Source organism: Gambusia affinis, linkage group LG13 (assembly GCF_019740435.1).
Source record: "Gambusia affinis linkage group LG13, SWU_Gaff_1.0, whole genome shotgun sequence".
Lineage (NCBI taxonomy): Eukaryota > Metazoa > Chordata > Actinopteri > Cyprinodontiformes > Poeciliidae > Gambusia > Gambusia affinis.
Genome location: NC_057880.1, coordinates 12,795,118 through 12,822,744, shown reverse-complemented (window position 1 = coordinate 12,822,744; position 27,627 = coordinate 12,795,118). Strand labels below are relative to the sequence as shown.

Genomic DNA, 27,627 nt, shown 5'->3' with positions numbered 1-27,627 from the left:
TAAAAACGAGGTTCACTAGAGCCAAAAAATCCTTTTAAAAGAATTGCATCTTTAATGAGGTGTTCTCACTTTTTCCACTTGACTATAACTGATGATGGTTTTGTCCACAAAAACCATAAAATGCCGGTTTAGAGTTTTCTAAACCCCATGCTGTATCTTTATTATAATCTGGAGTCTAATCTTATTGAATTGCAATATCAGAGTTATTAAAAGCTTGAATGATGAGTTTTAGATTGTACCTTAAATGAACCTAAAATACTTTTTTTAATGGAGTTGAATTACCTTTAGCTGTGGGACCCAGACTAATCTACCAAATGATTCATCTATTAATACACACCAGAGTGGAAAAATTGGCTACAAACCACTTGCAAATTACCTTTTTGTTCCTCTGCTACTGAAGTGTCCTAAAACCGTAATAATACACAGAAGGCTTTTTAAATAACACTGAAACTTAGTATGACGATTCCTTTAATTAGATTTGCCCCTTGCAGTTAACTGTGGGTTTTGTTTGGTAAAAGCAGCTGCTGAGGGGCTTACTGTGACACTTTTCCCTCTGTTATTAAAGGGTGAAGGCATCAGTCGTGTTGTTATTCAGGCTGTGGGTGTGACTCCTGATTGGATGCAGCAGAACACAAACAGAGGCAGAACGCATTGAGATGTTGTTGTTCTTTTCGAGAGATAGTTGACAATCAAGGACACAAATGCAGCCTTTCTGTCTCCGTGATCTCTTTGCTGCGCTTTGGCTTTCATCCAGAACTGAAATCACTACATTGTTCATAGGAGAAAGTGGGCTTTGACACAGATGATAAACTCATTAACCTTCAGGAAATTAAACGAAACCCTGATTTAATTAGATAAAGATCATGTCACCGTTGCATGTCATCAGAGACGAAGCAAGCTGTCTGTAGGGGGATGTTTTGGTGTCATTCTGAGATCGTTTTAAAAGAAAATTAGGCAGAATATAGGGCAGGCACACAATTTGATTACTTAAATGGAAGCAAATTTTTCAATCTTATAGAGGAGAAATATTTCTAATGCCGTATTTGCAAAGGCCTTGCTGTTCCCATGGCAGCCAAAGGCACTAAGACTTTTAGGGGAAGAAATGAAAGGTTGTGCTGAATTGTGAAATATGCATCACGCAAAGTAATTGCACTGACAGAACGGCAAAAGTGTGATAAAGTTTTGATATTATTAACTTTGGCAGGAGTGATTTATGCTGTAATTTAACATATATAATGGGATTGTGTGGCAGTAACTGCTGCCCGGCCAACTGTGCAGTGACCTAAATATATTATGTTTTGTAGACCACATACAGCTACTTAAACACAGCCTTTTAGTATAGAAAGTAAACTGTCTTTACTTCTCCTGTCGGATCCACATTTTATGATTGCATTATTAAGGTATTGGTTTGTTTTCAGAGTCAAGGTTAATGTCCTTTTTATTGCTGCACAAAGAAAATCTTCTCTTGCAATGCTTATTTAATCTGTTTTCCCTGGTTGGAATTAAACACTTGTACAGACATAAATTGATAACATTGATATTCTGCTCCAGATTAAATCAGCGAGATTATCTGAGATTTTTTGTGTCACTTATGTGTTTCACAATTGCCATAAGACAGATGCCATACCCAGTGTAAAACCTTGAAGGATTCCCTGATTGAGAAAAGGCTGCTAAGGAGAGGTGTTGAGGTCTTTACTTACCAGCAGCTTTACTTTGATGAGGGAACACAGGTTCTTGTGTCACCAGGGCTTCATCTATTCCTAGAACTGGGAGGGTTTTTGTTATTGCTATACTACACTTTGATTATAAATTTTTGTACACCTCATATTTCTTTCTTTTTTTTTTTTTTTAAGTCAACTACAGGTGCAATTGAATGACTGTTCAGTTATCCTTTTTCTATATGTGGGATGTATCTATAAAATCTGAAGGGACGTTCTTTAAATAGCTGTAATCTAATGGCTGTCCTTTTTTTGCCATCATTGTATATCATATGCTCTATTAAACTTGTTTCAAATGTATTGTGGGTATTTGCCATAATTTCTGTCTTTTTTTAAAAAAAAAACATTGTCTTACAGATAGTTTATCTCCTCTCTGCTGCGATGAAATAGTGAGATGACATTTGTTCAATTTAATTTCTTGAAGGAAAATTAGGTTTTTGTATCAGAGGTGCATAGATTCTGTAGCAATCGTGCATGTGTGCAGTTTATATGGCATGTCAGAACTGTGGTGCTCATATTGCAGAATTATTCAGCATGCCAAGAAATTCTATGGCTTCCCAGCTGATCTAGTAATGAAATTATGTCAGCTATGGTGTAAAATGCAAAGTAAGGCAATGTTAGATTTTCATTTTTCTAATGGCCTTGTATCTTTCTTCTTAAAAACAAAATGTGCATATGCCCCAATGTGACTTAGGATTTAAAAGAACCATCTGACAGTTGTGACAGAATTTAATGTGAATATTAATTTAGCAAAATCCTTTTCTAGAGAATTTTATATAAAATCTTTAAAAACCCTCTTCTGTATCCAGTGTCTCCTCAGCCTCAGCAGCTTTTCAATTTGCATTATGTTGTGTATGTATCTTAATTTCCTATCTGCTCTAGGAATAAAGTTTGATTGATCAATTCAAAATAGGTAAGAAGCAGTGTTTTTATCATATTTCACATTTGGTTAGGTTAACGTCATGAATGATCTGCCAAAGAATTGTTGTAACTCTGTGTTCATCTGTGTGACTCAGTTGATGTGTCTAAAGTATTTTCAGCTTCTTAAATCAAGTGTTAAAATAATAGCTTTAATATTCGTGACTTATAAACTTTAGGCACAAGTTTGTGGGTTAAGTTTTTGTGTTCCATGTGTCACTTTACTTTGTCTAAATTAATCTTTTCAAAGTCAAATGCTTTTCTATGTGCCGTACACTTATTTTCTGGTTCTTTTTAAAACTTTACAGCCTTGAATATTTATGAATATGGAAAAATCCTTCACCACATGTAAATCATTCACATATGGTCTATATGAAGTAGAACTGCAGAGCTCTGGTTTGTTTCACTACTGTAGCTAATTTGATGCGTGTTTTAGAGCACCTCGTTTTGCTGCTGTCTTTTTAGATGTGAATGAAACATTTCACGCCCTGCCCCCTCCAGATTGCAGAGCGTTCCACTTCACCCCGTTTGGCCATTTTGTAGTTTGATAGCATCGATACAATACCAGCAGAGAAACATTTTATTCCAAGGTTTATGAAAGACATCAATAATGGAAGACTTGACCATCCAACTTTATATGTTGGAGCCAGAGTCTGACCTGGGTATTACTCAGGTGCATTAAACACATTGTGGTATCTCTGTGCTTTAGCAGCAGGTTTCATTTAACATTCTGCAGTTTCCCTTGGAAACCATCTACGACTTCATCCTCTAGATGGACACTGAATGTGATGGTGGGGAATTTTCCCTCTGTCAGAAGTTCTTTGCAGGCTGGTGACATGCGCTCTCTCACCTTTTCTGTGCTGGATAAATCCCATCAAGGCTCCTCCCTTCCATCTCCTGAACAAAGGCAAAGTCAGAGGTTGAACATATGGTGGCAGTGAAGACTTGAACACATGGTCTGCATGCACTCACAAGCGCATAGTGAGGTGAAGATGCATTGTGCAGACGTGAACATGCTGTGCCTTTTAATTTCTTGCTGTGCCTTCGAGGACATGCTGTAATATTCTCCATCTTTTCAAGTTCTTCCTCTCCAGTCTCTTTTTTTGCCCTGCCACGTTCCCACCACCTCTTAATGCTCCCCATGTCTCATTGGAGGTGAGGTGCTCTATCCAATATTACCTCATCCTTCCATTGTCTGCCAACCTCATTTTCATTTTTTAATTTCCACTCTTCCCTGCCTCCCCTCCCTGAAGGTCATGTTTCAAAAGACCGCCCTTCAAAGGTGATGCTGATGGCCTACCTTCCACTGGTATCTATGCATTTCACATGCATTATGCGTGAGCGTTGCAATTTCATTTTGCACAAGTGGCAAAAAATATTTCCTTTTCAGAATCAAAGATGCCGTAGAGAAGCTTTTAGAGATGATTTTTCAGACAGGTTGTCCTATGTGTATAGAACAGATCCCCACAGATCTTCTGTTCATCTCCCATAGACAGGTGCTCATTTTAGGAGCTGTCATCCTGTCAGATCCAGAAGGCTTTCCTTCATAACGACCCCTTTTCACCTTCTCCTCTGTCAATTGCCATCTGTGCAACAGTATGTGGGCATTTGTCTGATATGGGCCTCAAAGGTTAAAGGGAGCCATTTTCTAGAGTGCAGCAACATGGAATTTTGATTTGTGTGAGGAGATTTGTGATCAGGGGTGAAAGAAAGGATGTTGCAGTATGATACTATGTTGTTTTTTCTTTAGGTTTTAATTCCTAAAGTTGGTACTCATTAATTGCATGGAATTCTCATGCTCTCACATGCAAAAGTATTCATAAAATGTACTACACTCACTACAGCCACGAACATCTATGTGTTGTACTGGGATTTTATATGATAGACTGACACAAGGTTTTGCATAATTGTTTACAAATACAAATATTCATAGTGTGGTGAGTAAATATGTGACTTTCCACAGTAAAACCAGGAACAAGTCTTCAGACCAAAGACAGAAAAAAAAAAATAAAACATACTGTGAGTGAGTTTCTGTGAGTGAGTTTATCACATTGATGTCTTTGATATCAAATGCTTGTGTTATTGGTCTCAGCCAATAAGGTGCAAGTTTGAAAGGTTATTTAAAATCAACAATTTTTTGCACTTTGGAACACTGCCATGAGCCTTCTGAAGAGTAAAATCTGAGGATGGATTCTTTAGCAGCTGAAAGAAAGCAAGGGAACATAAAAATGCATCTTGAAGCCAACAGGTGTACAGTGGTTTCTTTGGACATGACAACCTCCACCAGTAAGATACTGATGAAAAGAAAACAACGGCAGGACTTGCATTCATTTCTGCAGGAATACTTTTCAGTTTTTCATGGGGTGGGTTTCAGAACTGTTGTTTTTAGAACACGATTACGATATGTTGCACTAAATAATTTTTTTGTGAAATGTACTCGAGCAGCATAATATAAAGCTTTGATAGATCTTGTCCATTGTATGCTTTTTCATTTGCTCCGCTGCACCCTGCGCATGACCTGTCATGCAAACCTGCACCGCGCCACTGGAATGCAGATCTGGGCCTTCCCTGCCCGGTCCTGCACTCCTCCGGCTGGGCTGAGCAAACCGTGTTGATGGCCAGAGGGATGGGGTGGTCTTGGACAGTATTCATATCTGGGCCAAATGCATTTACAAGTTACCAGCTCTGCACAAGAGTCAGAGGAGGTTTACATACATGAGCCATCTCCGCACCAGACTGGGATCTTGAGCCTTCCTGACATCTGCAAAAATTGTTTTGGCTCTGATTCAGTTGGAGTCTGGGCAAAATAAGGCAGAAAATCAAATAAAAACTCTGCCACGTCTAGGCCAAATGCAGTATTTTTATTGCACCTGTGGACCACATCCAGCCCAGATCTGTTGCAGATCTATAATCCAGATCCAGACCAGGTAGGGTTGTTGCAACTGCTTTTAACACCCCGAGGTAGCTGATCAAGTATAGAGACAGTTCCTCTGAAACTTTGAAGCTTTTTTCCCCACTAATCTTATTTGGTGTGTGCGTGTGCGTGTGTGTGTGTGTGTGTGTATATATATATATATATCTGTTTTGTGAATTGCATGGAGGTTTGTTGCGTAACATCAGAGAAGGAACAGCAAGCAGGTAGATTGGGGACAAAAATGTAGATAGGTTTTAGCAAGGTTAGGTTATAAAAGCAACATCCAATTTTTATTTTTACTTTTCACAGATCACCTTTTATGAAATTGCATGTCACAGCTACAAACCTACTAAGAGCTCAGCTTAAATCAGAGAAGCAACCAAGAGCCCAATGTTAACTTCAAAAGAGTTGCAGATGTCTGCTGCTCATGGGAGAGAATGTGTTAGCATAAAACTATAAATCATACTCTAATCAAATCTCCCCTTGCTGGAAGAGTGACCAGAAGAAAACTGTAAGAATCTGTTTGGAGGCCCTCATAATTTTTCAGATGTTTCCATTTATTAAACAAATCTTGTTGACACAAACATTATTGTGCTTTTTGATTTGGACTAAAAAGTAAATGCTTTCCCCCCAATGTGATGTAAAAACCGAATTATTTATTTTGGAAACAAGCATAGTTCAGGGATGAATAGTGTTTAATTTCGTGTTGACTAACAATCTTTAATAATACAGAGAAATCCTTTTTTATGAGTAAAATACAATATGACAGATCTGGGTAAGGCAACAAGAAAAGAAGACAATTCCCAAGCATTAATTTGATTAGATATTAAAAAAGCTTATTTTTCCTGCATAGTAAGGTTTTTGGACTAATACCTACTCCTGTTAAATGCTGCCTGGGGGCTTTCCCAGTTGTCGAACAGACATTGGTTCTTTCGGAACAGATTGCTAGGGCCAACACAAGTGAGACAAACGGCCGTGCACACACACTTTCACGCCTACCTTACATTTGGAATTACCAGTTACTCCAACATGAGGGTTTTGAACTGTGGGAGAAAACCAGTGCACCTGGGGGAAAGACAACCCAAAAAGACGGTGCAAACTCTACGCAGAAACAAATGCAAATTTTCAGTTTTGACTGGAAATCTTCCATCTGTGAGGTCACAGATAAAAAAAAAAAAAAACACATGAAATTCATTACATGAACAGGTTTTGTTTTCAAAAAGATTTAAAACGTTTACTAATTTTTAGATATATAATACATTCTGAGAGAGATTTTAGGATCTTAAAAATGTCAAAATAAACAACAGGAGCGGGAGCTCATGGGGTCAGAGGTAAACCCTATATTTACATGAGACAATATTTATTGAGGTGCGAAGGCTCACGGAGTGCTGCTCACTGGCTGTTGGCATGTAATATCTGGTGAAGTGCAGGCTATTATTATGTTTCATGGATAAGGAAGTATGTGCTTGTAGTTGGACATCAATCTGAGTTAATCCTAGTGTGAAGAAAGAAAGGAAGTAGTTCTTCAGTTGTCCTTCTTGAGTTGGTGATAAAGGAGCTTTCATTGGACTGGTTGACAACATTGTTGCAAAAGCACTGGAGAACATTGTGCAATGTTGAAAATGTTTATGTGAAAGAAGAAAAATTTAAAAAGTGACAGACAAATAAAAAACGATGTATCATTCCAGAGAATATGACAACTGTGGACAACGTTAAACCTAAAATCTGCTTTGACGTGAAACTAAATGGCTATTTTACAGATTATAATTATACATATAATAATATAACCTTTTATTTAAAAAAAATGGATGGAAAAAAAGACAACACCCCCAAAATGATTCTGTTAGTTTCCACATAATAATTTGTGGAACCAGGAATATAACAAGTGCATTAACTTTCTTTCAGCCAGCTGATCAGAAGTTCACATAAACAGCTGAAGGAAGGGCAGTGGTCTGTTACTTTATTGTCCTATAGCTATTTGCAAATAGCTGGTGACAAAACTGGTCATCTTGGCACTTTTTCCAGCACTTAATTTAAAAACCACTTAAAACCTGAAGATAACTTAAAATTTTAGCATGCAGGACCGCTTAACTTCATAAAGTCTTGATGCGGAATGCTGACCCATGCCAAGTTCACACTGTTTCTAATCATATCTAGTTCAAAATCTAAACCAATTTAGCAAATCAAACCTGAACTAGTTTGATTCTACACAGATTAGTTTCTTTAAGACAAGTTGAGATTTAAAACATTCTGTTTATGAAGATACAAAGAGAGCATTTTCTTTGCGTTTTTTGCGTTTTGACTATTGTTAAAGATGTTGAGCAAAATACCCCATATATACATGAGTCAATTTATTTATAATAATCTAATCTCATTCCATCTTGTCTTTGTGTGTAGTCTTCTATCACGAGCCGAATGCTTTCTTTGATTGCTATTTAGTTTTATATTTCACCTTTGCTACAACATTTTCAGATGGCTTGAAAATCTTTTTTTCTTTTCTTTTCTTTTTTTTTTTTTTTACAAAGTATGCTTTTTATAGATGAATGACGAAAGCTGCCTCATGAAGGACAGGTTCATGTCCTTCCAGCAGACCTTTTTTTCGCAGGGTTTCATCTCCAGAGATGATGTCTGTACGACCTTGGATGGTAACACAAAAGGAGTTCGGGGACTAAGTCGGGCAGAAGATGTGATAAGAGGCGTGATGCGGCTTCTCTCTATGTTACATAAGGCCTTCAGTTTCTTCCTTCTCCTCCACGCTCACCTGAGAAATCAGATATAAAAACTCAGTTTTCATAGAAAAAAACTTGCACATATAGCAGCTACTGAAATGAAAAGCAGCTGATGGATGAAATGTATCAGGAGATCTAGAACTTCAAGTTCACGCCGTGACCAGAATAAAAGTTGAGGAAGACATTTCAGTGCAAGAGAGTGTGTATATATATATTTTATTTTATTTTTTTTTTGTATTGAGCTTCTATATTTAATTTTATTTTCATCTTTCATTTTTGCCTTCACCATTTGCTGGCAACCTTGACAAGAAAAAAAAAAAATTGCATTAGTATGCAACATCTTATCCCACCTTGGTGTAGAGCCTACTCAAATGAAGTCCATATTTGGATGTTATTAGAAATGAAACAAGAATATTATGAGTTTCTCAAAATAAGGTAATATTTTTCAATGTATTAATAAATGTTTGACAAAGGTGTCTTTTCTGTGATTAGAGGGTTTGTTCAGAGGTTGGTTATTAGCAGTGTGAAGTTGACTTTTCAGAATTGTGATCACTTGGTAGAGAACTTTCTACTTCTCTGCACTGCCTTGAAATGTAGTAACACATCAAATGCAGTTGTTTTGTGAATTTTGTGTTGCAGTATCTAAAATCTGATTTTGAGATGCAACAAGGTGATTTCCCATCTCTGATTTTCTTTTTGTTTTGCTTGGACTTTGCAACAGCAGTTTGAATCACATTGTCATTCATTATCTATATTTGGAGTAGAGGAAATAATCCTCTATGTGTTTAGAGATTAGTCACTATTTAGCTGATTTATGCCAAAGACAAAAAACATTTTTTTTTTTTAATTTAGCTGATGTATTTTTAAAATGCCATTTGCATCACAAACAGCTAAGTAAATTTAAATAGCTGATTCGGTGTGTATTTTTGGGAGAATTTAGAACCACACATTATTACTAAGATTTCCAAAACATGTTTTCAAATCCAGCAAACTAAAAAACATAAGGCTGTAGGCAAAAAATTATTAATCAGAAACGTTTCTGTAAATTTGATCTTATTTGGATTTCCTGAATCTCCTGCAGATATTTTGCTTGTTCGCATTTTCAAACTATTGGCTTTTCTATGGCAGGCTAGAAAAGGCACCTATTGACTTAAACCACAAAAGCATGAAATAGAAGATGCAGAGTGAACCAATGAAAAGGTGACATATTTCTGTAGATATTTATTTTTCTGTCTTTTCTGTTTTAAATTCTATAATTCTAAAAAAATAATCACCTTAGCCTTTTCCTGCCATGAACTCTTCCACCCTGATGAGTTTTTTGGTTAGTGCAGTAGTGCATATGTGCTATACTGATTGTAAAGAGAACAAGTTAGTTGATCGAACTGATTTCTTAATATGAACACCCAAATATGCTTGGTTCTCACCAAAATGATAAACTTCACATTTCATTTTTGGTGAATGTCTATGGTGCTTGGGTGTGATTAGAATTGAGCCTTTGCATCTTTATATTCGATGTGGGAAAGACTGATGCGATTCTGTAGCCTAGTGGTGTTTTTAATGAAGGCAAAAGGGGAAAAAATTAAGTTAATAATATGTGTTGTTTCTTTTCTTTTTACTTTTGTGTTGTTTTAACCCGTCAAACCACTGAATCAATTCTGCTTTGGAAAAAAAGCTGTTTATAAAATTATATCCGCATGCCATAAATACTGAGATTTTTTTCAGATTTGAATTGATTCAACACAGCAAAGTCCTCTATTAGTAAGGCATTTACAGATCTTTAAAATTCTCCTTTAATGCTCAGATAATTACCAAGTAATTTTATCATCCCACTTATCTTTTATGACTTTCACAATGTTCGCATAACCGTCACATTCTTTCACTCGCTTTTATGAAACCAGCAGGCTCAAATGAACATAAATATAACATTCAACCACAAATGTTTTATTTTTAACCCATTAATTTTATTATTATCTAATTCATCCCTTTGCTGTCAACAAGTCCTCATGCCACCATTTTTAAAAGGTAATAAAATCATGTCATAATCATTATTATGTGTAGAACGCATTCTTAAATTAGTGCAGTGCATAAATCATTCACCGGGAGGCTTCTTGTTTGCCATCAGCTCATGCTTTATTAGGATGAGAGATTCCCTGAAACACTCAATACAATGTATTCCATGCATTAGGTACATTTTTTACACAGCTGACTTTCAGTATAATTACATTTATTTGAGCCATAAATGTGCTTTTTACTATGACCTTTTGCTGTATTAATAGACTGAGAAAAACTGAAATGATTTTTGTGGTGTAGTGGGAATTATTTATGTGATAATAAAGAATTGCTTATCGTACTAAACCGTTTACTGCTATGTCTCTAAAGACTATATTCATCTAAATAATGTTCCTAGACAGATACTCCTTTCTTATTTACACCAACTTCACCAGCTGTAAACACGCAGCATAAAAACGATCTTATTGGCAGGCTGCTTTGTTAGTGAGAGCAAAGGATTTGTTTTATTTGTCACATCGGCACACACAGGGATGCATTCTGTTTTCAAACTCGTATTGAGCCTCAGGTCAGAAATACAGGAGAGATTTGACTGAAAGTATAAATACCCAGAATGTATTAATATTTAAAAAGACCACTGGCTGTTTGATGAAACTGTAATGATTTTTAACCAGTCACTAGCAAAAAAATTTATATAAATAAATAAATAAAGTTACTTTGGACTTAAGACGAACAATATATTTTGTCTTAGTCATTCAAGTTGTTTTTTTTTTTAAATACTATAAAACATTTTTACCTAATAAAATATCGGTCTTTAATTTATAACTACATATGCATTTGCACAAAACAGTTCACATCTTATATAAAATACATAGAAAGATTTTGAGAAAATTGTCAGATCTTCGGTTACTTTTTTCCATCCAATTTCTTTCACATAATTTCTGAGATTACATGAACAAGACTCGTTGGAAGCAGGTTAGGAAATTACAGAAAAAACAAATAAAATTCTGCTACCAGCACAATCTTGCTCATTAATTCAGCCTTGCCTGGTGCCACCTTCCCAAAGAAAAATATTGCTTGCTTTTAAAAGCATGTCTGATGCTCTAGCCAGAATAGACTTCAGAGGTCTGTAGCCAGGCAAAAATCTATCTGAGCTGTTTTACTATTTCTGCTTATTTATGGTTTTTATCTGCAAACTTTCAGCCTGTCATGCATCAAACTTCAAAGCAGGTTTTAAACAAATGAGAAGGGCTGCAGTGCATAAATATTCATTCATAGTTTTTATAGATTTTACTCCCAATTTACATGACAGTGGAAGAGAAGAGATGCAATTATCTGAGCTCACACCACACATTTTTTACTGCAGTGCACAAATCTGCATGCACTCCAAGGGTTTGCCTTTATAATTTGCACTCCAGCATTATCTGTCTTTGGTTCACTGCATAAATAAGGAACTGAACATACAAGAAAACCCAATAACATGTCAGTGCATTAGTTGAGAGTCTAGGCCTCTCAGGGACATGTCAACTAATGAAGCCTGCATAACACTTTAATGGCACACATGCATCCATACTGCAGCTCACATTGTTATCTCCCCCTTTTTCTTTGGCACAAATGTCAGGGGCATGATAAGCAGCTACATGGAAGTATATTTGATCTGGCAGTCTGTCAAAAATACACACTCTGTATTCTAGTCTGACACTATATAACTCAACCAGAGCTGCAGTTTCCAGTCTTCAAATATATGAAGACTGGAAACTTCATATTTGAGTTAACTAATTAACATTTTTAAATCCTACATTTTTGTGATCCTTTCTCAAAGCTTTGGTGCCAAACTCCCTTTTGCATACTTACTGTATTTTTATAACCAATAACCACTAAAAGATTAAACATATTTAGCACATGCGAACTATCTCTTCTGGTATTAAAATATTTTATGTATGTTAAACACTTGCGTTATGAAAACAATATTTGATCATTAAAGTAAAAAAAAATACTGCAGAGCTTTGACATATAAATTATTTCTGCTGCTACACGTTAATAGATAATTTACTAATTTAGAGATTAATAAAAGCTGTACTCTATTACAAATTGATCTATATAACAGTGTCTTCAGGATTTTGAGGTGCATGCCTCATAGGTAAGAAAGTACAACATGGTTCAAAGTCCAACAAGTGATCAGAATTTCCAAGAAGTGCAAAATGACTTCATGTTCACATTTCTACCATGAGGGAAATTAAATTCATTTGCAGTTGAAAGGTGTGAGGCGGTTCAGGGAAGTCTTCCATGTTTAATTTAAAACATCTGAAACAGGATTTCAAGTTTTTGAAACCTTTTTCTGTAATTTTTACCCACTAATCCTAAAAAGATGCTTTTCTATGAATGTCATTTAACTGTACAAACACACACTCCATATCCCCAATCTGCCTCAAACAGAAATTTGAAGAGGACAAGTAATTTTTCCTCGGTGGTGTGTTGACCTTGGTGGTTGACCCCTATGTGAAGTGATTATCCTGTAAGTTGTCGGCCTGCATCACCTGTCTCTGAGACTCTGTGGCTCTCTTGTCACAGGGCCGGCGCTCTTTGCTATCAGACATGATCCCTGTCGCAGAAGGAAGTCGAGTGTAAGACTTTGGCTCACTTTTAAGGCACTTCCACATGCGAGCCACTGTGTGCTTATAAAGTTCTTTTGACTGTCAAATAAACACAGAGTGTCGTGTGTTTAGGTGGGTAAATTATTATGTGTTTACAATTCTGACGGTGTCATGTGAGAGGCGCCGTCTTTAGCAGGCTTGCAGTACCTGGAACCTGAGACCCACGCACATTAAAGTGAAGACACACACACACACATTTGTACACACGTTTGTCGCAGCCCGGTTTATATTTGCACTCTTCCACTACTGCCTGCTAAAGTGCACCTTGGAAAACATCTGACAGATATAGCTTAGCGCTTTAAATATAGAAAGGGATACGCCGATGAAAACCTACACAGCTATTTAAGAGGAAACACAGACATCACATCTGTCACATGCTGTACTGCTGACATGATTTCAGTTGGTAACAAGTATTACTCATTCTCAACCTCTACGCTTATAATTCATAAACCTTAAAGTAATAGCAGTGATTACAGTGGTAGCAAGTACACTTCAACACATGCTGGGTTTTGATTTTCTGAAACATTTTATTCTAACCCTTTCAGAGAGAGAAGGAAAAGGAGGTGGAAGGTGGTGGATGGGCTATTAACAGCTGAATAACTGGGTCAGTTTAAGATCACGGTGTTTCTTATCTCTTCAGCTCATCTCTGGGTGTTCACTGTTATCTGCTCAGCTTTTCAACAACCGTCCCATTCTTGGCCCATTTCCAGCCCATTTCCAGCCGTCTATTCTTACCCTTATTTTGCTTCCGCTGCTGGAGTAGAAGTTTATCTTCAAGGAAATGTTAATTTTCTCTTAAGTGCTCCAGAATGTGTTGTCAATTTGTGTGTTATTCTTAAAAGTATGGTTTTAGATATTAAAGACAAAATAAATCTATTGTTGGACGTCTAGAGAATTGATGGTTTGATTTTACTGTTTAAACAGGTTCTGTTAAATTTGAAAGCTGTTTCACATTTTATTCCTCAATTACTGCCACACTAAGAGCACAATTTCCTTTCATAAAATTTATGTTTTATGTAAGGGTGTAAAAATACATCCAACTCAATAGAAGGTATTTTTTTCATTTTTTACAGAAAGAGTTTACTGTGATTTAAGCTGCAATTGAATTTCTGTTCAATGGGAATTATCTAGTCATAGTTTGGTTAGTCTATTTTAAATAAAGAACTAGATGATGAAGTGCATCCAATTGTTGAGTACTTAAACTGTCACCGTGGCCCTGGCACCATCGGTAGTTAGCAGAGTGTCAGAAACTAACAATACAAGACAATAGAGAATCCACTGTAGGATTTGTAATTTTTTGCAACATGTTCATTTTCTCTGGCTCTCCTGAACATACAGAACTCATTAATCATGTTCAGTTTGTGTTAATTCAACTTGACTTTGGCATTTCTTTTTTTATAGTATTTGAATTATACCATGCCCTCTAGTCTATGTACACCTTTCTGACTTTCTCTTTTGAAATATGGCTGCTATTATTATAACAGTGTCCTGTTTGAGCCTTTACAATGCCTTTTTGTGTAGACCATCATTGATGTCTTTGGTTCAAAAGGTTTTATTGCTACTATCCTCAGCCCCAGTGGCAAACCATAAAACATTTAGTAAGATTGTTGGTGTTTTATATATCGGCTGCAATGCATTGAATGGATACAAAGGAGTGCCACATGAAAGTAATCAAGCTCTCATCATCAATAATGGACGGCCCAATCAAAGGGGACAGTGGACTTCTTTTGTGAGATGGCTGAATGGGAGGAAGGACCGCTGGGGAGGAACCATTATGTATCGCTCCACTGCTCAGCTGTTGCGAAGATGATGATTGTTATGGTTGCAATGATGATGGGGATGTGAAATCTCATTTTGGCAAGATGGCTCTGCTGGAGGGGATTGCTGCACAGTCCTTGCGTATGATGGCATTAGAGGCTGCTTTTGTATAGATTGGGTTTTAAGTTTGGAACATAATAATATGTGAATACTTTCTCGTACCCCTGCTTCTTACTCAAACTCATTAGTAATAGAGGTACATCCGCACATGCGCAACTTTCCTGCCTAGTTAAAATGTTCACAATCCAAGTATTTACTCAATGTAGGATGTTATGGATGCTGTTCCATACTTGTCAACCATCCTCAAACACTATGAATTAAGCACTGACCTTCTGTCACTTGTTCTGACAGCTGTGTTCCTTTTCTTTTCTTTTTTGTTCTTTCTTAATGTGCTGGATTGACTGAGTTGAATAGACTGTATTTGATGACATATAGGGGGGCATTAATTATTCAGTGTATGCTCTATGAAATGTCTAGGGTCCTACAGCTGACAGGAGGTAAAGCAGGAGGAAATGCACTATTTAATTACAGAGGCTGTAACTACTGTTGTGGATTATGTTCAATGCTGCTGAACACAACTCCTGTTTTACTGACCCCCTCATTAATCAGCATATTTAGAAGATTAATGCCACTGAGTACATCAAGTAATCTTTCCTTTTTGTCCTTCTTTCCTCAGGTGGTGTTAGTCTTTGCTCTCAGCATTGGAGCCCTCGGAATATACTTTATAGACTCCTCAGAGTAAGTATCTTTAAGAGTCAAGTCACTACTCATTCTATATTCTTACCTAGTGAACTGACATACTATGATTTATAAATAGATTTATGTGTACTGAAGATTTAATGGAGATATTTTCACCACTGAAAGGATGCATGCTATCATAAACCCATATGCGTTTGAGGTTTTGTCAATGGGAGGCCTATCAGTTTCCATGGCAGCAGGGATACTCGGTGTGTATGTTGCAAAGGCAGCTCCGTGTGTGTGCACAGGACTCTGGATGTTGTCAGTTTATGTGAATCCCTTGCTGGCGCTCGCCCAGACACAGATTGCAGTCCTGGCGTCTCTCCCATACCCTTTGCCGCTAGTTTTTCAACATATTGACTTATGTTCTAGCTTTTAGAGGGATAGCTTGAATTTTAGGATTTTCGCTGTCGTTGTCTGTCTGTCACCTCTGCAGTGTGTACCACATTGTAAAAAGTCAGAATACAGCAGCTATGAAGAGACACTTAAATCATTTTGTTCATTCTAACTCCTTTTAATAGGTGGTGAGAGAATGTGTGCAGTGTGACTGTAATTGCTGCCATTGAAGCCACTTGAGTAGACTGACTGAAAGACCGAGGAAACACAGACTCTGCTGTCATGCCGTGCTAGTGCTATGAATATGCATAAGCTTTGCAAAAATATTCATACTTTTTTGCACTTGTGACATTGCAACCTCAAATATCAATATGTTCTTTTAAGATTTTATTGGATAGATAAAAATGTAGAGTAAATATTGTCACTGTTAGAAGGTAATGACACATGGAGCTTGAGATACAATGCAGAAAAGAATAGGCACAATTACCATGAAAACATATAAGTAAATATAGATGCCTCCCACACCTTTCTGACACTTAAATCTGTAAAAAGTTGTTTGAATGTGATGTCTCATTTTCACAATTAAGCACTACTACTGTTATGGTCAGTCAAATAAAATTCTACTGCTAAGTCACATAATTAAATTTTTTTAAAAAGTGTTTTTAAATTATGTATAATAATTTTGAGCTGCAACAAAATAAAATAAAACTGTAACTCTGAGATTTACAACAAAACATCACGATAAGCCATTGAGATCTGGCTCACTTTTTCCTCAGATAGAGAGCAACAGGTTTGCTTTTAATGAAGGTATCTAAAGAATATAGCTGTTTGTACTTTGGAATTGGCTGTATTGCATTTACTAAGGGAAACTTTAGGTGTTTAATGCATCATCTGTAGTTTTTAAAGTTTTTTCTTATTAATTATCATGACATTATCAAATTATAAAGTAGGTCCATAAAATTGCTTGTTTTTTTGTCATCAAATTTATTTCCATCTTAGATGACGTGCAGGATTTTGCAATAAAAGTCATATGCACATTTTTGTGGCGTGTTTTCACTAAAAGACTTGGGAGTCTTTTAGCTGTGAAATTATGTCCTGGAGGAAAGTTAGTCAAAGGCACGTGAAGATACTGTTTAAAATATGCTGAAATAAATCTAAAGTACAATCCAGCTTGTTCAGTCTTATCTCTTTGCACCAGTGGCAAATTATTTTTACCCTGAATGTATTCATCCTTTGTACCTTGGGATAAAAACCTCTGAATCCTGGCTTTATATACTCTGCTGTGGCTCTACGTTGTCATTTGTCTGTGATATTTCTTTCCAGTGTTCCAGCTTGGGAAAGTCTTTCAATTTACTTTCCAATAACCAAACAATGATTTAAAAATGGTTTGAGCTGAATCTTTTCCATCTAAATCATAAACATTAATCTTAAATGATTGGTGACATGGTTACACTGATCCACTAATTAAACCACAGACAGAGCAGTGGTGGACTGTTCAGCCAGGTCGGCAATTCTACCTAAGAAACACAAAAATACAACAAAGTTGGATGATTGAAAAAATAATATACCACATATAGCAAACATACAGAAAGTGATGATTGTTAACATTAAGCTTTGATTTCTGTCTGTAATGTTTCTCTTTGGTTCTAGATTGTATTTATTTATGATTGGGCTACCCAGAGGCACTTCCCTAATCTCTTGTGCTCCCATTGAGACAAGGCCCCTCATCATAGTGATTAGGTCAAGCTTGTCACTGGGATGTGCACATGCTTCTGTGTTGGAAACTAGAGTCTCATCCCACCCTGGAGGTTTTAAACATCACTAACACGCCAAAGCTTGTGTTATGCGCTTGTTTCCGTCACATATAATTGACTACATGTGTACAGAAAACATTTTTATTTCCACCTGTTAAACAGTCCAATGTGTGTCATGTTGACCATTTTAATGAAAGGTTGGTTGGTTACAAATAAGAAAATTATGTTTCACACAATTTCTTTCAGTATTACTCATACTCACAAGGTGAACTGCTTCACAGATGACTTTCTCCCCACTCAGCCTCCTTTGCTATGAAATGTTAATGACTGAGCAATCAATAGGCACAGATTTATAGGTCGCTCTTTTAATGGAAGCAATTACTCTCCCAAATACCAAAGGCGGACACTCTCCTGGACTGTGCAGCCTCCAATGGTTTGTCTACCAACAACCAATCTGCTATTTTAGCCATTGGATTAAGTGCAAATCATTCTGAAATTGTCTGGAAAAAAGGCAACACTAATGAGAGGGAGTGGTTGAGTGCTGAAGAAAGATAAATTTGGGGAAAATAAGTGGCATTGGCTCATATCTTTGCAGCCTGGAGCCATGGGAGGGGCTTCTATATATTTAAACATAAATATGTATTTTGTATTTCTACTTGAGTATAGCACAACCACTCTCCCTGCTGTTACCACCTTTCTGCAGGGTGCTATCCTGGTTGCAGAAAAATACATGAAACCCTTCTGCCAGATCACATCAACAAACTTTAAATGAAGGGATTGTTAACTTTCAAGATGCCATATTAATATAAATGAGTTTTATACTGTTTGTTTTCACAATGTGGTTGCTTATCACAGTACACTGCCTGTTCTATTCCTCTGCAGTACACTCGGCTTGCCAAACCGATTCTATTTTCACAGCGTTTTCAATGGGAGAATCGTGCGTCCTTACCCACCCACATCTGAATCTGCTTTAATACCTTGGCTCATCTTTTATCCTCCATCCCTTCTTTTTTCCTCCTCTGTGCTCCCATGAAACAAAGAGGAATGTAGGACAAAGTCTCTGCAGGCTGCTCCTAAAGGGATGCCCTTGTTCCTGCTCCAATTCAGTTTCTATTTCTCTCCCCTCTCGATCTCACTGTGGACACACACTCACGTGTGTGTGTGTGTGTGTTAACACTCCTGCACAGTCACGTTAAATGGCAGGAGAAGTTGTGTAATAAAAAAAAAAAAAATGCATTCAAGATACGTTAAAGGCAGCATCTTGTAGCTGTAACTCTACCAGTAGTATCAGATCAATGACAGCTCTGAAAAAAGAAACAGCACTTAATGACTAATTAATGGAGTAAGGTGAGAAATATTGCAGAGGAGCAAGACATGGTCTGTAGACTTTCTGACGTCAAATGGTAGCCCTGAGTAGGACCTTTCCATCTTGGGTGCTCATAGGATTTAGATGTAGGAAGGGTGATATTTTAGTCTTTAAAAAAATGACAGGAGTTTATAAAACATACAAGGGGGAAGGTTTTGCTAAAATTGATGACTAATTAAATAAGGTATAGTTTCTGAATGCCAGCAGTTTATTAACTGAAGGGTATTTTCTCACTTTAGCTTCATGTCTTATCTACTAATTGGATGTCAGCAACATATTAACAGATAATAAAACATTTATTGTGAAAAATCACAGCATTCACTTATTATTTTGGAACCTCTCTCAAAGAAAAAGAGGTTTTACCAAATGTTTTCATAGAAGACTTCATTGAACTACAGGTGATGTCATTTGTTCTGTTACTGTCAATCCCTTGCAAGAAAACTCAAACAAATTGCTTATTCAGATTCCTTTGTCTTATAATTTTTGGGGGGATTAATGATGATCCATAAAGCACAGAAATATTGATTGATTGAGATTTTGGTGACAGTAGATGCTTTACAGTTGATTCAATTCAGTGGAAGAAGCAAAGACAATCATTTAGCTGTATCTGATCAGCAATGGTGAGTTTCTTTTTACTCTGAGTTTAAAATAGCATGACTCATTTTGGATGTCCACAGTCTAGATATGCTTTACCCAATAACGGTGTCTTGCTGCATCTACTCTGCAGTTCCTGCATAACAGTGCACCATGTACAGTGAATAATACATATTGAAATCTATGTAAAATTATATAATCAGGTCTTAATCAACGCGTCATTGGCTTTTCTTCTTTTTTTTGTTGTTTGATAAATTTCACCAAAACCCGCGTCACCTCTACACTGGCCACCTTTAATATGCTATAGAAAATAATTTTAAGTTTAAGTTATATAATTTTAAGTTATCTTAATTAATGCATAATAAGCCACATGGTTTAATTGATAGACTATTGTACTTATTTAACTTATAAAAGTGTTAAACTGACTACTCAGTACCATGGACAGCAGCACCCCACCAGACTAGAAGACTGGTGATAATCATTGTGTGCAAAAGAACAAAACAAGAGACAAATTAATTACATAGCTATAATTGTTTGCCTATTGGTGCAAAGTTTTTTTAATCTTATAAAATCTTTCTATCATCTGGTGTTACAAAAATTTTGGTTAGATTATTTTCAAATTGCAGCATTTCTAAAGTGGTTGGTACTGAACCTACCAAAAAAAAAAGACAAACTTTTGTCATTTGCCCAAACCAGCGTGCTAAATATTAATAAAAAAATCTAAATGTTCACAAATGTTTTTGACCTGCTCAGTAAGACTTTGGTATTTAAACATTTGTTTCAGCATAGACCTTCTAGTGTATGACTAGGATTGATCATGGACTTAAAACACGCTGTAAGAACTTGCGTATCATGTCTTGAAAGGAAGCATCAGATGGAAACAAGTGCAAATACAACTTTTGTGCATAGGACGCTTCAAACAGTAGTGGGCTGTCAGGGCCAGCAGGGCCTTCTCTGCTAGCCCTAGAAAATTTAAAAGAAAAAGTATAAAATGTTTTAATTGTATTTAATTTGATCTATAATTAAATTTTACAGTTTCACTTTAATTTCCTACTTTAAAAAGTGCCTTCAGTATGGTGTGTTTGCTAATCAAGAGAAGATTTTTGAATTTTATCACAACAATCAAGCTGTAAATGATTTGATTTGGATAATTTCTTTACAGTTTGACACAAATTATTTACCTATTCTGAGTGAGAAACTGCAAGTCATAACTACACAATTAACTGAAATAATTACTTAAATAAAATATCCTCCTTTGTGTGTGGTGGATTTATACGAGTTTCACTTTTTAATAGAATCAAATTCAATGATATATTAATTTACAGAGAAACATCTGTGCTACTAACAGATTCAACTGCTTTGGTTGAAGTAATTTTTTGCTTTGATAAAATTACCTGACGTCAGACTAAAAAGAGAACAGGACAATGTATGCACGGGGTGTCCATGTTTAGCAATCTGCATTGTAATTTTTGCTGCTCAAAGGTTTAGTTGCTGTGTTTGCTAATCATTTTTTGTTTTGTTTTTAGCCACACTGCATAATGCTTGTGTTTGTTTTGGTGATGTGCCATTTTCATTCACAGAGTGCTTTAAATGACTCTGTAGGGAAAATGTCTGTAGTGGGATGCGAGCCATTTCAGTTCACATAAAAACGGAGTCACCTATTTTTAGCGTCCCTGGAAGACTTTTCTTAGTTTAGTAATGGTGCTTTGACCTAAATCAATCATTTAGGTGCAAATCTGGTCTCCTTTCAGCTTCACCTCCCCCTCTTTTCAGCGTGTCTTACATGCACAAGACTCATTCTTCTCAGAACACCACAGGAAAGACAAACATACGATCCTACATATAATCATATTTGTATAAGGTACTTTTTCTGCATGTTCCCAGTTTGAAAGAATTAAATTCAACAATTGATTCAGTGCCTAAAAATGTGCGGAAGATTAGTAGAGCAGGAAGACATTTGTGCAGCACAGCAATGATTCTTATTTGGTGTGTGTTGTACCATGGTTGTGAGCATTAGTTAAGTGGGCAGCAGTGCGTTGTTACTGTTTGCTCGAGGGACAGCCTTTCTGTCGCTCCTGCAGCTATCCAAGGTCATGTCCGGGCTGACGAAGGACTGGCTCCCACTGACTGACTGAGGTGATTTGGGCTATTTTTGGAATGTCATCGTCAACACCTTCTGTTGCCCTTGAGGATAATGGGTTTTACCTTTCTGGCTGTGTTTTCTGGTGTTCTTGATTGTAGGACACAATGACGGCGAAGAATTGTGCATCCTAAAATAGATGTCCATGCTCCAGACAAAACAACATGGGTGTCTGAAAAGTTTGTCAAAGTTTGTCGTCTTCTTCCATTGACGTTAGTCAGTACGGATGTGCTTAGCCTTTTTAAATCAGTTTTAGATCTGTCCTCAAGTGCTCTTCCTTTCCCATGCTCTTTCTCTTCTCTGGTGTCCTCCTCCTGTCAGACAGAATGGTGTAACCCCAGGCTGTGCCAGCACTTAAAGAGTAATAAGAACTGTGGCGGATCTATTTTCTGTAGAACACTGGCAATGTGTTGCCAGAGATCTCTTGTGATTGTAGAGTGTAAAGTGACATTGAAATCACACGTTGGCAACATGTCTTGTCTTACCTGTCCCCTCTTTGAAAAAGGATTCACGTGAAGGAATTCAGTAACACAAACACCTGGTTAGTATGACGTAATTCAAGCCCAGTAAATAAAGCTACATTTTGCATGCAGCTGATTTGTGTGCAACGTGCATCATGTTTCTAGTGAAGAGTGGAAGTCAAAAACATCACTTCTGAACATTTACTTTAACCTTGTTGATTGATTTATTGCATAAATACAACCCACTTCTTGTTTTCAGTGGTAGTATTCTTTTTGTTTGTTTTTATAGAATTTTAAGTGTATTTTTATGTATTACTCAAACCGTTTTCTCAGCCCCATTTAAACAAGCAGGTTATTAAATTTACTGACATCTAGTGGCAGACTCGCAGATTGCAGCATTTCCTCAAGGTACGTAAAATAAGTTGCTGGCAGCTAAGGATTTGAAAAATAATAATAAAAAAACAACACCTCCCAAACAGTTTCATTAAATGTATTAAAATATTGTACAATACTCCCACCCCCTTCCAATAGGACAGCACTTACATTTCCCATGAAACCTTTCATAATGCTCAAGCATACAAAGAGAAGTAAAGGCAATTGATTATTCCCCCTTGTGCTTTATCTGTAATTCCTCCACCATTCTCAGACCTCAGTCGAATACATTCACCATATGTTTTGTGCTGAAAGATTAAATAATGGCTCATTTTTTTGTTTCCTGGCTGTGCCCTTAAGATCTTTATTCCAGATATTCTGGTAGTTTAGCCTTCATGATGGTATGCATTTACCTAAGCCTGTTCATTCATTTTGACCCAGTATGAATAAAAGAAAATAAGCAAAAAAGCCAAAGTTGTGAACCCATTTTCTTTTTTCCAAAATCAGTGAAGTTGTATGTGTGGAAAAAAAAGGTTCAAATGAATCCTTAAAAGCCCCAAATTATTGTGACACTCATGCCTATGAGTTAATATAACTCCTGACTGGAGCTGTATATACTCATCTGAGTGTGGAGTTGTATTAAAAACTGGGTCGATTCTTATTTTTTCTTTTATTCTTGGCTCACGTTATGAATTTCAGTGGTTTGAAACACACTCAGCTGCTCTGAAATAACAAGGAGTGAAAAACACCCACATGGTGAAATGATGAGGTTGTCATTTCCCATTGAGATCTTAATATAACAGGGAAACCACAGTGTACTTTTCCAAGTACTTTCGTCAGTGATAATGCTCAATGCAACATGTACATAACTGAAATTGAATGTGCGTACTCGGAGTTATAAAGCAAAGCAAATTCCCTCAATCCTAGGGACCCTTCTGCTTTCTGCCATTATTTTTATGTTACCAAGAGTGCTTTGAGTCACATGACTTAAGATTAGCAGTTATTCAGAATCAGGCCAGACCTTAGCCTGAGGGGGAGCACAGCAGTGACCACTCCAAATGGTGTCTTCAGTATTCGCCATCTGTGTGTTTGTGTAGATATGGGTGTTTATGCGTGAAAGTATGTATGAGTGTGTATATATATTTATACATATGTGCCGTGTGTATGTGGTGTAAAAAAACGTAATGTTGCGTCTCCATGTTTGGTTCTGGTTCTGTCGATGCCTCCCTCCTGAATCTGTTGCCCCTGTGACCTGAGCATGGATGGTTAGAAGGAAAAATTCATCTCAACTTAAAATTAACTCTGGTGCTATTGTAATTTTGTATTTTTTCTTTTTGTGCAATGTTTTGTCAGTACTGTATTGAGTGATTTGATTAGGATGTCTGCATAGTGAGATGTGAATTGTATGTTTTTTTTTCCCTCCCTTTGGCTTTTATAAAAAAAATACTAGTTAGTACACTTGTGTCAGGCCACTCAATCATAAATTATTTGGTTGTTTGTCCTCTTTACGAGATATTCTTCTCCATAAAGACCTCAGCTGCTTTAATAAAGCCTGTGATTGAATGTGATTTTAATATGAAGAAATTTCTTTCTTCTACCTCTATAAATTACATTATGGTATGAACCTGTTTCTGTCTCTTGGTCTTGTTAGCACAAAAAACAAAACAAAAAAAAACAAAACAAAACAGCACAGATTGATTTGAACATACTGACTGGATTTTCATAGGAGTCTATGGATTAAGCAGATTGCTGTTTTTGCAAGAGCAGAATTCCCCCATTACTCTGTAGCAAAATCCAATGAGCCCAAACCCAAAGGAACAATAGAGTGAGTTGATTACTTGTTTTGTGTTTACACTCACTTCTTAATGGGTAATCATCACTCTGTTTCTACAAAGGCACATTTTTGGAGAGAACAAACAGATTGCAAATAATTAATCTCCTGCTTCCCCCCTTTTTTTGTTGTTTTTTAAAAAGCTCACTCCTAGATTCTCTTTAGCTGAGGAAATATCCTTTATAATATTTGGGTTTGACAGGCACTAAATAATTCATCCATGCTGTTGCATCAAAGCAGCTTGGAGTTTCAGTTCTTTTTCAGCTGTTTCATCTGTGTGTGATTGGCACTGCAATGAGGCTTTCATGTAACTCAGTCCTCGTCTGACTCACTGGATCGAATACAAGCAACAATTACAAGTATTGGCTATGCAGAAATCTGGAATTGAATTATGAAATTTTAAAATCAGCATTTTGATAAAATTACTTGGACCTACCAGAGGTTGCTTAGTAACTTATAAGACTGTAACACTTTTTCCCTAATCCACATTTGATGAGCATCATAATTTGACATTGTCAGCATCATTTTATTTAAGCTCCTCTCAACTTGGGCGTACAGTAGAAGAGATATGTTATCAGTTCATAAGCATTTGACCTGAGCATAATGTTTTTTTCTCTCTCTTTCTGCCTCTGTGTTTCAGTCCTATAGAATCCTGCCAGAACTTCTACAAAGATTTTACACTACAAATCGATATGGCCTTCAACGTCTTCTTCCTCCTGTACTTTGGCTTGCGGGTAAGCTGACACACATGCATGCATATGTAGACCTGCATACAGTATACACACACACACACACATTCTTCACTCACAAGACAATTATTAGTGCATCTCAGATTTTCTTTTCGTAAATGAAAATCTGAAAAGTGTTTGGTACATTTGTATCCAGCCCCCCTCAGATAAAAAACAGAATTTGCCACAATTACACCTGCGAGTCTGGGAAATAAATTTTGAACATCTAGAGAAAGAAACCCTTGCCCTTTAGTTTCAAAAATAGCTTAAACTCATTCAGAATGCATGGACTGTGTTCATAGGTTTGAACTTTTATTGTATTTCATTGTAAAAGCAACACATATGACTTGTAAGTCCTTTGACCAGTTCAAATTCTTCCCTGCCTTTTCTGTGTCCCTTACAGGGCTGTGGTAAAACTTTAAAACTGTACATCTTATGCCGTCCTTTCAACAATAGGTGATTTGTTCTCTAAGGCCACATTTGTGGTGTGTACTACTAATGGTTATAATAGTAATATTCCCCACCTTAGCTGTGGATCTCTGCAGTTCATCAGAGTTTTAATTGATGACTCTGCACAGATTGATTTGAATCTGTGCAGGAGAACACAGGAGAACACAAATCCTTGGTAGGTTGCAGCTGCTCTATATTATTTACATTTCAGAGTGATGGGAATGAAAGGGAGCTGTGAGATGTTCAGAGCTTGGGATATTTTTGTATTACACAACTCAACATTATCACTGACCATGTGCTGTTTTCTTCAGTCTCTATGATGCTGGTTGTTACCTAACGAACCTCTGAGGCCTTCACAGAACAGCTGGGTTTATTAGTTAGGTGATTGCTCTGGATGTGATTTATGGCCATCAGAGTAAATGGGGGAAGCTGGAGAGAATGGAGGGGGTTTTAATTGAATATTTTGAAAACCATGCTATTTTTGTGGGGGTCTATCACATAAATGACATACAGTGATGTTCAAGAAGTAAGATAACTGAATTCAAGGCACTCTACACTTTATACTAATGTCTAATTCAGAGGGAATACTAATGCTGCACAAAATCTTCAACACAAAAGCTTTAGCATCGTTCAAAAAGATTGTTTTGTTACTGTCCTCATTAATACATAATTCTGAGTTCTAAATATTTTTGTCTGTACACATTTAAATTCAATAAATCATGTGCAATTGGTGTTAAAAACACTGTTTTATAGGAAATCCACATTGGATTATACATAAAGTATCTCTACATTTTAAACTGGCATTATTGTAATGACCATAGCAGCCATCTAATTTTCCAAAAACAAGCTTGACGTCCTGAATGACTAGATAAATAAATGCATAAGCTGCTTACACTGCCATTGGTTTGCATGATTCAGCAAATGTGATGAAGCTTTTGTCGTCTAAATAGCTCTTCATCATTGCTGAAGAGACAAACAAGTTTGAAAAACAACTGGGATTTTTTTTGTGTTTGCTGTTTAAATCAAAGTAGGTTAGTCGCTATGCTGAGTAGCATTGTTGTCACTTTTCTTTTCTGGCAGTTTATAGCAGCCAATGACAAGCTGTGGTTCTGGCTGGAGGTCAATTCGGTGGTCGACTTCTTCACCGTTCCTCCTGTGTTTGTCTCTGTATACCTAAACAGAAGCTGGCTTGGTAAGTTTAAATATACATGGTAAGATTTAGCAAATCATGCTTTCCCCATTCCATTTTTCTTTCTATCCTTGCATGCCCTCCTCTTTTTCCATACCTCTACGTTTCTCCCTGAACCTCCCGGTCCTCCCGTCTGTCTCCCCTTTGGTGGGGGCATGTCTCTGAGGCCTTGTTGCCTGAGGCTGCAGTCAACTTTCCCTCATCATTAGAAGTGACAGGGCTAGTTTCCTCTGATGTTTCAGCTAACACAGACACAGCAGAGTGAATGGATTGATGGGAGTGAAAGAATGGGGCTGTGGTTTTCTTGTTTCTCTGTGTGTGTGGTTTTAGATTATCTACTAGTTTTGTTAAGGAGTTGCACCTGTAATGCCTCACAGCAGTCAATAACTGCCCTCTAATGGCTTCATTCACACCCACACAAAAAATGCAAAAGCATGTGTGATTCCAGTATACACTGCTGCACTCACCCATGCATGAGCAGACAGGAAAACACCCTAACCTGCATTACATAACGACCTACTTTTCCCACTGTGTTCAGAGAACCGTGACCTAAATTATACTGCAGAGAAAAGAGTTTCTTTCCAAGTCTGCTATTTTTTTGAGTTCACTTTGTGTCTACTTCTGATAAGATGCTGAAAAAAACTGTAAGGCTGATAATCAAAGATGCTCTAATCCAGGGATTGTTTTTGGTTCTTTTATGATCGCAGCATCTACATTTAAATGTTTGCTAATACTGACATTGTCTGATCTGCAGGGTGCATTTTACCTGAACATTTGATGTTGTTTTTGGTCATGGTGTTATATGAATGGACCATGCTGGCACTGCATATCAGTTCACAAGTTTAATATACAATAATCTTAAAAATGATTATTCCATGTCTGCTTTCATGTTTGCAGCTACATAAAGTCT

The 27,627-nt window shown here is 36.8% G+C and overlaps 1 protein-coding gene across 22 annotated transcripts in view; it reads left to right on the top strand.

The window, feature by feature from the left end:
- kcnma1a (potassium large conductance calcium-activated channel, subfamily M, alpha member 1a) overlaps nt 1-27,627 on the top strand; it is a 152,126-nt gene that overhangs the window by 49,536 nt on the left and 74,963 nt on the right. For all 22 annotated transcript variants that reach the window (XM_044137382.1, XM_044137364.1, XM_044137372.1 and 19 more), the window contains exons 3-5: nt 15,435-15,496; nt 24,991-25,084; nt 26,609-26,720. In XM_044137382.1, the coding sequence (XP_043993317.1) occupies nt 15,435-15,496; nt 24,991-25,084; nt 26,609-26,720 (268 nt within the window). The remainder of the gene's footprint in view (nt 1-15,434; nt 15,497-24,990; nt 25,085-26,608; nt 26,721-27,627) is intronic.